At 40.2% G+C, this 11,124-nt stretch overlaps 1 protein-coding gene across 1 annotated transcript; it reads left to right on the top strand.

Moving 5' to 3' along the window:
• The first annotated feature begins 4,640 nt into the window (after positions 1-4,640).
• Positions 4,641-5,588, top strand: LOC107465732 (uncharacterized). Its single transcript, XM_016084699.1, has one exon. The coding sequence runs from the start codon at positions 4,641-4,643 to the stop codon at positions 5,586-5,588; it is 948 nt and encodes a 315-aa protein (XP_015940185.1).
• Positions 5,589-11,124: the final 5,536 nt, after the last annotated feature.

The raw sequence follows: 11,124 nt of genomic DNA, 5'->3' as shown, positions 1-11,124 counted from the left end.
AAGTTATAACGTGTTTTGGGCGTTCAACTCCGGATGATGACGTGTTTCTGGCGTTTAACTCCAGACAGCAGCATGTACTTGGCATTCAATGCCAAGTTACATCGTCAATTTCCCAATAAAGTATGTACTATTATATATTGCTGGAAAGCTCTGGATGTCTACTTTCCAACGCCGTTAAGAGCGCGCCAATTGGAGTTCCGTAGCTCCAGAAAATCCATTTTGAATGCAGGGAGGTCAGATTCCAACAGCATCAGCAGTCCTTTTGTCAGCCTTTTTCAGAGTTTTGCTCAAGTCCCTCAATTTCAGCCAGAAATTACCTGAAATTACAGAAAAACAAACAAACTCATAGTAAAGTCCAGAAATGTGAATTTAACATAAAAACTAATGAAAACATCCCTAAAAGTAGCTTGAACTTACTAAAAACTACCTAAAAACAATGCCAAAAAGCGTATAAATTATCCGCTCATCAGGTACCTCAGGGGATACATTTTCCTCCACAACTATTGGGAGCAACTAAAAGCAACAAAATCACTAGGGATCATGCAACAGAGGCAAGGAGGAGACATAAAGGAGCTCAAAAAGCACCATTGGTCCTTCAAAAGGCGCCACCCTCACTAAGGTGGACTCACTCCTTGTTCTTATTCTTCTGTTTTTCATTTTTCTTATGCTATATGTGTGTTTATATTTTGTGTCTCTACCTCATGATCATTAGTATTTAATAACTATGTCTTAAAGCTATAAATAAATTCCATAAATCCTTCACCTATCTTAAATGAAATATGTTTTAATTCAAAAGAACAAGAAGTACATGAGTTTCGAATTTATCCTTGAAATTAGTTTAATTATATTGATGTGGTGACAATACTTTTTGTTTTCTGAATGAATGCTTGAACAAAAGCAAAAGCGCGAAAAAAATTTGGCGAAAAAAAATAGAAAGAAAAAGAAAAAGCAAGCAGAAAAAGCCAATAGCCCTTAAAACCAAAAGGCAAGGGTAAAAAGGATCCAAGGCTTTGAGTATCAATGGATAGGAGGGCCCAAGGAAATAAAATCCAGGCCTAAGCGGCTAAATCAAGTTGTCCCTGACCATGTGCTTGTGGCATGCAGGTCCAAGTGAAAAGCTTGAGACTGAGTGGTTAAAGTTGTGATCCACAGAAAAAAGAGTGTGTTTAAGAGCTCTAGACACCTCTAACTGGGGACTCTAGCAAAGCTGAGTCACAATCTGAAAAGGTTCACCCAGTCATGTGTCTGTGGCATTTATGTATCCGGTGGTAATACTGGAAAACAAAATGCTTAGGGCCACGGCCAAGACTCATAAAAGTAGCTGTGTTCAAGAATCAGCAAACTTAACTAGGAGAATCAATAACACTATCTGAAATTCTAAGTTCCTATAGAGGCCAATCATTCTAAACTTCAAAGGAAAAAGTGAGATGCCAAAACTCTTCAGAAGCAAAAAGCTACAAGTCCCGCTCATCTAATTAGAATTAATATTCATTGATATTTTGGGATTTATAGTATATTCTCTTATTTTTATCCTAATTGATTTTCAGTTGCTTGGGGACAAGCAACAATTTAAGTTTGGTGTTGTGATGAGCAGATAATTTATACGCTTTTTGGCATTGTTTTTAGGTAGTTTTTAGTATGATCTAGTTACTTTTAGGGATATTTTCATTGGTTTTTATGCTAAATTCACATTTCTGGACTTTACTATGAGTTTGTGTGTTTTTCTGTGATTTCAGGTATTTTCTGGCTGAAATTGAGGGACCTAAGCAAAACTCTGATAGGAGGCTGACAAAGCACTGCTGATGCTGTTGGAATCTGACCTCCCTACACTCAAAATGGATTTTCTGGACCTACAGAACTCCAAATGGCGCGCTCTTAACGGCGTTGGAAAGTATATGTCCAGAGCTTTCCATCAATATATAATAGTCCATATTTTATTCGAGATTTGACGACGTAAACTGGCACTCAACGCCAGTTCCATGCTGCATTCAGGAGTCAAATGCCAGAAACACGTCACAAACCAGAGTTGAATGCCCAGCTCGTGGATAGATCAAGCTCAGCCCAAGCACACACCAAGTGGGCCCCGGAAGTGAATTTATGCATCAATTACTTACCTCTATAAACCCTATTAGCTAGTTTAGTATAAATAGAACTTTTTACTAGTTTATTAAATATCTTTGATTGTATTATTCAATCTTTGGACGTTTAGTTCTTAGATCTGGGGGCTGGCCATTCGGCCATGCCTGGACCTTTCACTCATGTATTTTCAACGGTGGAGTTTCTACACACCATAGATTAAGGGTGTGGAGCTCTACTGTACCTCAGGTTTTAATGCAATTACTACTATCTTCTATCCAATTCGATTTATTCCTGTTCCAAGATATTCGTTGCACTTCGACTTGATGAATGTGATGATCCGTGACGGTATTCCGAGTAGGATTTTGGGATTGAATGACTGTGACGAGCTTCAAACTCCTGAAGGCTGGGCGTTAGTGACAGACGCAAAAGAATCACTGGATTCTATTCCAACTTGATTGAGAACCGACAGATGATTAGCCGTGCTGTGACAGAACATTTGGACCATTTTCACTGAGAGGATGGGATGTAGCCATTGACAATGGTGATGCCCTACATAAAGCTTGCCATAGAAAGGAGTGATGAAAAACTAAAAGGAAGAAGTAGGAAAGCAGAGATTCAGAAGGAACACAGCACCTCGATACACCTATCTGAAATTCTCACCATTGAATTACATGAGTAACTTTATCTTTATTTTCTGTTTATTTTATTATCTTTATTTAAACCAATAATCTCTTAATCCAGTTAAATCCGCCTGACTGGGATTTACAAGATGACCATAGCTTGTTTCATACCAACAATCTCTGTGGGATCGACCCTTACTCATGTAAGGTATTACTTGGACGACCCAGTACACTTGCTGGTTAGTTGTGCGGAGTTGTGACAAAGTGAAATTCACGTTTGAGAGCACCAAATCTTTGGAGCCATTGTTGATGATCACAATTTCGTCCACCAGCGACACATACGCGTGGATAGCAAATTGTCAAGCGATGCGTACAAGTGACCCATGCGTACGTGTCGGTGCTCGCACGTGACCCACTTAAAGTGAATTCGCTGGGGGCAATTTCTGGGCTTCCTAGGCCCAAATCCAACTCACTTCTGATGCTATTAAACCTAAGGATTAAAGGGAAAGTCAACGACACATTCTACCATCTAGTTACACAATTAATTACCAATTAGTTTAGTCTAGTTTAGAGTTATTTTCTAGAGGAAGTAGTGGATGAAGATCTGAGAACTAAATATGGAGGAATAGGCACATAACCATGTTGGGGAGGAAGCTGGAAATCATGTTGGGCAAGAGAGGAGAGTCTTATCTCATACATCAACCCAAATCCAGGAAACTGTGGCAGTAATATTCTGAAGCCAACAAATTATGCTAACAACTTTGAGTTGAAACCTCAACTCATCACACTTGTGCAGAATAATTGTTCATATAGAGGGGTGCCAGGAGGACCCAAACCAACATCTCACTATATTCTTGAGGATATGCAACACTGTAAAGTCCAATGGTGTACACCCTGACACCTATAAGCTACTTTTGTTCCCTTTCTCACTCAAAGATAAGGCAACAAAGTGGTTGGAAGCATTTCCCAAGGAGAGCTTGACCACTTGGGAGAAAGTTATGAACAAATTCCTAGCAAGATTCTACCCACCACAGAGAGTCAATAGGTTGACAAGAAAATGTCCTCTAGACATGTTCAACAAATGGGTTCAACTACATATCTTCTATGAAGGGCTATCATATGAAGCAAAGAATGTTGTGGACCACTCTTCAGGGGGTTCACTCAACAAGAAGAAAACTATTGAAGAGGCCATAGATGTTATTGAGACTGTAGCCGAAAATGAGTACTTCTACACTTTAGAAATAGCTCAAAAGAAAGGGGTACTGGAACTTAACTCTATGGATGCCTTGTTAGCACAAAACAAGGCAATTGTAGCGCAATTAGTGGCCTTAACAAATAAGGTAGAGGCAATTCAAGTCTCAGCTATCCAAGCTCAAGCACCACCGCAATAAGAATATGCACCAGAAGCTGAATGTGAATGGGAGCAAGCAAATTATGTGAACAACCCATCTAGACCACCATATGATCCAAACTCTAAGATATACAACCCAGGTTGGAAGAACCACTAAAATTTTGGATGGAGAAATCGACAAGACCATAAACCATACCACTGTAACCACCACAACAACCATAACTCTAACCACCAATCGAGCAACAACAGACCTTATCACAACTCACAAAACATATCATATCACCCTATACAGCAAACACATAACAACCACCACCAAGATACATCATCCCCCACCATTCAACCATGTGAAACCAGCAGCAGTTTCTCAAAATTGGAGGCAGCCATAGCTCAATTGTCAAAACAACTGACCGGGACTTTTTCCACTATTCTAGAAAGATAGCTACAAGCTGACAGAAAGATAGATGATAACCATGAAGAGTTCAGGTCCAGCAAAAAATAATCAAGGGGCAGAAATTTTAAAATTGGAAGCACAAGTAGGGAGCTTGTCTAAGCAAATACCTATGCCTACACATACCTTTCCTAGTGACACCATGGCTAACCCAAGGGGAGAGTTCAAGGCCATAACACTAAGAAATGGAAAAGTTGTGGAAGAAACGCCCCCAACTCAAAGCCACCAGGAAAAAGAAAGTGCAAAGGAACTTAAATTCAAGAAGAAAGAAAAGAACTCTACACCATCTTCACCAAAGCAAGTTCTAAAGCCTTATGTGCCACAAGCACCCTATCCACAAAGGCTGAGTAAGGATGGGAAAGATAGCCAGCTCTCTAAATTCTTAGAAATCTTCAAGAAGCTCCAGATCAACATACCATTTGCTGATGCATTAGAGCAAATGCCGCTCTATGCTAAGTTCTTAAAGGAACTCATGACAAGGAAGAGAAACAAGGGTGAGAAAGAAACTGTGGTACTTACTGAAGAGTGCAGTGCTATAATACAAAAGAAGCTACCCCAAAAATTGAAAGACCCTGGGAGTTTCCAAATCCCCTATATCATTGGGGACATGAAGATTGAGAAGGCACTATGTATTCTCAGAGCTAGCATAAACCTCATGTCTTTGGCCACGATGAAAAGAATGAGAATAGAAGAGGCCAATCCAACAAGAATGGTGCTTGAATTGGCTGATAGAACCTTTAAATTTTCCCATGGTGTAGTGGAAGATCTATTGGTGAAAGTGGAGGAGTTCATTTACCCAGCTGATTTTGTTGTTCTTGATATGGAGGAAGAAGCCAACATATCAATTATCCTAGGAAGGCCATTCCTAGCTACTGCAGGGGCCATAATTGATGTTCAAAAAGGGGAGTTAGTCTTGAGGTTACACAAAGAGAAGATGGTCTTCAATGTCTTCAAGGCAATGAGCTACCCCAAGGAATCCATTGTTGAATGCATGATGGTGGACACAATTGAGACCCTAGTTCAAGGAGTCCTAGAGGAAGAACAATGCGAAGAAACCCAAGATCAAGATCAACAAGTCTCATGTGGTTAGCCACCACTAGAGACTATAAAAGAACAAATCATGCTCAACAAAACAAAAAAATTGGGAGCGGAGGCACCAAAGCTGGAGCTAAAAGCTCTGCCTCCAAACTTGAAGTATGCCTACTTGGGTGATAACAACACATACGCAGTGATCATTAATTCAAGTTTGAATGAACAACAAGAAGAAGAGCTAATCTAAGTGCTGAAACAACACAAGGATGCCATACGATGGACACTTACAGATCTAAAAAGAATCATTTCTTTAATGTGCATGCATAAAATCCTACTTGAGAAAGGTGCAATGCCCTCAAGATAGTAGCAGAGGAGGCTAAATCCAATAATGAATGAAGTAGTCCAAAAGGAGGTGTTAAAACTATGTCAAGCAGGGGTGATATACCCCATCTCATATAACCCTTGGGTAAGCCCTGTCCACGTAGTTTCTAAGAAGGGAGGGATCAGTGTTGTGCCCAATGAGAAGAATAAATTAATACCAACAAGAACAGTGACTGGCTGGCGTAAGTGTATTAATTATAGGAAGCTCAATAAAGCCACCAGGAAGGATCACTTCCCCCACCTTTCATGGACCAAATGCTAGAAAGACTTGTAGGACATGAATATTACTACTTCCTGGACGGTTACTTAGGTTACAACCAAATAGTTGTAGACACCAAGGACCAGGAGAAAACTTCCTTTACTTGTCCCTATGGTATTTTTGCTTATAGGAGAATGCCCTTTGGATTGTGCAATGCACCTGTAACATTCCAAAAGTGCATGCTCTCCATATTTTCGGGCATGATTGAAAGGTTCATAGAAGTATTCATGGACGACTTCTCTGTATTTGGTGATTAATATTCTAAGTGCTTATACCACCTTGCTCTAGTGTTGCGGAGATGTCAAGAAACTAACCTGGTTTTAAACTGGGAGAAGTGCCATTTCATGGTCACTGAATGGGTGGTTCTTGGACATAAAATCTCCAAAAAGGGCATTGAGGTAGACAAAGCTAATGTGGAGGTAATTGAGAAGCTTTTTAGGGCATGCTGATTTTCATAGAAGATTTATCAAAGATTTCTCAAAAATTGCTAAGCCCTTGAGTAGTCTACTTGCATCTGACACACCTTTCATATTTGATCAAGAATGCATAATAGCTTTTGAGATCTTGAAAAAGAAGCTTTCATCAACTCCCTTCATTACTCCCACTTGATAGGAACTTGCCCTTCAAACTGATGTGTGATGCATCAGACTTTGCAATTGGAGAAGTGTTGGGACAGAGGAAAGACAACTTGGTGCATGTCATATACTATGCAAGCAAAATCCTTAACGAAAATCAAAAGAATTACACCACTACAGAGAAGGAACTTCTTGCCATAGTTTTTGCATTTGATAAATTTAGATCATATCTTATTGGTTCTAAAGTTACTAATTTCCCTGATCATGCAGCCCTTAAATATTTACTAACCAAGCAAAAATCCAAGCCTAGGTTGATAAGATGGGTCCTGCTACTTCAAGAGTTCAACATAGATATAAAAGATAGAAGTGGGGCAGAGAACAAAGTAGCCGATCACTTATCAAGAATCCCACATGAAAAGGATGGAGCACATCAATTTGAAGTGAATGAAAGCTTCCCTGATGAGCAGTTGATGATGATTCAAGGAAGCCCTTAGTTTGCTGATATAGCTAACTTCAAGGCTATTGGGGAGTTGCCCACAAACATCAACAAGCACATGAGGAGGAAGCTACTCAATGATGCTAAACACTACATCTGAGATGAGCCATACTTGTTCAAAAAGGGTGTTGATGGGATCTTGAGGAGATGTATCTCACAAGAAGAAGGATAAGAAATGTTGTGGCGATGCCATGGATCTGCATATGGAGGCCATTTTAGTAGGGAAATAACAGCAGCAAAGGTGCTCCAATGTGGATTCTACTGGCCAACAATATTCAAAGATGCTAAGGAATTGGTGTCAAGGTGCAATGAATGCCAAAGAGCTGGTAACCTACCCAAGAAGAATGAGATGCCACATTAATTCATACTAGAACTTGAGCTGTTTGATGTATAGGGAATTGACTTCATGGGTCTCTTTCCCACCTCATACTCAAATAAGTACATTCTAGTGGCAGTGGACTATGTATCTAAGTGGGTGGAGGCCATTGCAACCCCAACAAATGACAATGGGGTGGCCGTGAACTTCCTTAGGCGTAACTTCTTCAGCCGCTTTGGAGTTCCCCGAGCCCTTATTAGTGACGGAGGAAGCCACTTCTGCAACAGACCATTAGAAGCCCTCCTCTTGAGATATGGGGTGAAACATAAGGTTGCAACACCTTATCACCCTCAAACAAGTGGGCAGACAGAGGTACGACGCTCTTTGGGCATATAGGACAGCCTTCAAAACACCAATAGGGATGACCACATATTAGCTGGTGTATGAGAGGGCATGTCACCTACCTCTTGAGCTTGAACACAAAGCCTTTTGGGCACTCAAGCTAGTAAACTTTAATAGTAATGCTACGAGAATTGGAAGAGCTCAGATCTCAAGAATATGAAAATGCCAAAATCTACAAGGAAAAAGCTAAGAGGTGGCATGATCAAAAGATAGCAAGAAGAGAGTTTGTAAAAGGTCAAAAGGTGCTACTATACAACTCAAGACTCAAATTCTTCCCAGGAAAACTTAAGTCTCGATGGTCAGGACCTTTTACCATCCTTAAGGTATCCCCCTATGGTCATGTAGAGCTCATGGAGGACAAAACACAGAGAACTTTTACTGTGAATGGCCATAGACTCAAACACTACTTGGGAGGCTCTTTGGAGGAGCAGAGAGTGAGCTACAACCTCAACTAAGGATGGAGGAATGTCAAGCTAATGACAGTAAAGAAGCGCTGGTTGGGAGGTAACCGAACATTCATATCCTTTTGATTTCTTTCTTTCTAGAAGTAGCTTTAAAATTGCCATTTTAGATAGTTTAAATTTCAGTTAATGCTTTCGTTCTTCCTGCTTTCTAAGAGTAGATTGTAAGTGGTAGATTAAGTAGTTTAAATATCAGCTCCAATGTTTGATAGATAGTAATTCTTCAATCTGTTTTTATTTCTTTGTTTTTCTGAGAATGCAAATTGATGAACACATTGATTGATGATGAATGATTGGGCCGGGAACTAGCTAAAAAGCTAAGTTTGGTGTGGCCACTACCATATGATGTCCACATAGCGAGCCTAACACATTCTTAATCTGAATGCATTAAGTAAATTGGCAATGCATACAAGGTGACTTTAATGTGTTCAGAAGGTGTTAAAGAATGTGAAAGAAATGAATTTATTTTACTTTTATGAACACATTGAATATCCAATGATAAACCCAATTTATTAGATGCAAGGAAATTAAGTTTGGTGTCCTAAGGGACACTCATCAATTGCAATCCAATAGAATGTTATGAAAAAAGAGAATGTAAAGAGGTTCTTTCCATTAATGGTGTTTTGGTTTTCATTTTTCAGGAGAGAGGATGGGGCCCACATGATTGATAACTCATCAAGAAAGGAGTCAAAGTGTACTTGCACTTTGGAACTCAACACATGCAGAGAATCAAAAGAAAAGAGGGGTTGGCGCCTCTTCCCACACTAGGCGCCACCTCCCAAGTGGAAAAAGATAAATTGCTTTTAAATCCCACCATAACCCTCCCTTCGAGCCTACACATCTCACCACTATAAAAGCTAAACACCTCCCACCACTCTTCACACTTCAACCCACCCAAAAGTTCACACACGAAAGAACCCTCTTCTCTTTTTTCTTTCTCTTTTCCTTCTACTTGATTAGGGACAATCAATTCCTAAGTTTGGTATTGTGGAGAAAATCCTTGCTTTCCTCTCTTTGCTTTCTATACCCTTCTTCCAAGTTCTTCAACTCTGTGCACTTCCTTTTTCACCCAATGTCACCACCAAGAGCCTCATCATCAAAGAAGAGGAAGACCAAGGAACCAACTTCAGGATCCTCTGCAAGCTACAATGAATACAAGTTCCTCTCATCATTCAACCAAAACCAATTTTATGGTTGGGTGAGTGAGAGGCAAATCATTCCCGCAGTTGGCTTCCAACTTGGTAGAAATGAGCACCCGGAGATCAACCGGGAAATTGAAAGTAGAAGATGGGCACCCTTGTGCACTCCACCAAGGAAGGTGGTAGAGAGTTTGGTCAGAGAATTCTATGCCAATGCAGTGCCCCAACATGGGCAACCTTATGGCTATCTAAGTTATGTTAGGGGGAAGGCCATTGATTACAGCCCCTCTAACATAAACAGGATATTGATGGTGAAGCAAACAAGCTCCACCCGGAGCTATAAAGAAAGGATAAAGCAACAAGACCCAGGCTTTAATGAAATCTTCAATGAGATTTGTGTGCTGAATGTACAATGGGTCAATAGTAAGGATGGAAGACCCAACCAGCTGAGGAGAAGAGATTTGAGCCCCCAAGCTAGAGGGTGGCTAGACTTTGTGAGGAGGTCTTTAATTCCCACATCCAACACTTCAGATGTAACCAAAGAAAGAGCTGTGCTCATATACAACATAATGAATGGAGAAAATGTGGATGTTGGGAAAATGATTGCCAACAACATCAGCAAAATACTGAAAAGCACCAAAGATGACTCAAGGTTGGCATTTTCCAGCATCATCCAAAGGCTATGTGATGAAGAAGGGGTTGAGAAGATTATTGATGAAGTTATGGTGGAGCAAGAAAAGCCCATAATTGCCAAGAAGATGGCCAAGGTAGTAGCTGTTAACCCCCTCCAAAGCTCAAGCTCATGTGCCACAAGGGCAACCACAATAAGAAGAAGAAGCTGAGGAACAACCATAGTACCTAGCACTTTAACCACCACCATACCAACAATACCAACAATTCCCTGAAGGATTCAATTGGGAACAACTGAATGAGAACATAAAACAACTCTAAGGAAGTATAGAGCAATTGAAGGAGCAGCAAGAACAGTTCAACTGGGGTGAGATGTAAGGTGCACTCAATAAAATAGTGGAGCAAAACAAATGGCATCAGAGGAACCTTGCTGAATTCAAGCATCTTTATGATGCTAGGACCATTTCAAGGAGGCAATATGATATCAACACACAAGCGAAGCTGAATCACTTGTGCAATGCCATGGCTGCTTTGATCCTCGGATACCCAACATTCATGCAAGGAATGGAGGAGTCAAGTGCAAGACAAGAGGAAATTATGGCTAAGCATAAGGAGGACGAAAGGAACTACATGAGGAGGCTGGGATTTTGGAAGCCTAAAGAAACCAAAGCACAAGAAGGATCCTGCAAGAAGAATGGTGATGACTCCTCCCCTTCTAAGAAGAAAGACAAGGGAAAAGGTCCAATGAACTGAAGCTGGTCAAACGTTGTTAAGTCCCATGGTTGAGATTCTCATAATTCTAAAACTCTGTTCAATTTTCTTCAAGTTTTAATTTATGTTCAATAATAAGTTGAAATGTTAGGATAGTTTATTTTTAATGCTTAGTTTGTTATGTCCTGAAATCTTTTATAAGTCCTCTATGTTTTTAAGAAAGA

This window comes from Arachis duranensis, chromosome 9, assembly GCF_000817695.3.
Source record: "Arachis duranensis cultivar V14167 chromosome 9, aradu.V14167.gnm2.J7QH, whole genome shotgun sequence".
In the NCBI taxonomy this organism is placed as follows: domain Eukaryota; kingdom Viridiplantae; phylum Streptophyta; class Magnoliopsida; order Fabales; family Fabaceae; genus Arachis; species Arachis duranensis.
The sequence above is the reverse complement of the archived record's forward strand: the minus strand, read 5'-3'. Positions and strand labels throughout refer to the sequence as shown.

Coding starts and splice junctions, on each gene's coding strand:
- LOC107465732 (XM_016084699.1), top strand. CDS start 4,641: ATGGCTAACCCAAGGGGAGAGTTCAAGGCCATAACACTAAGAAATGGA.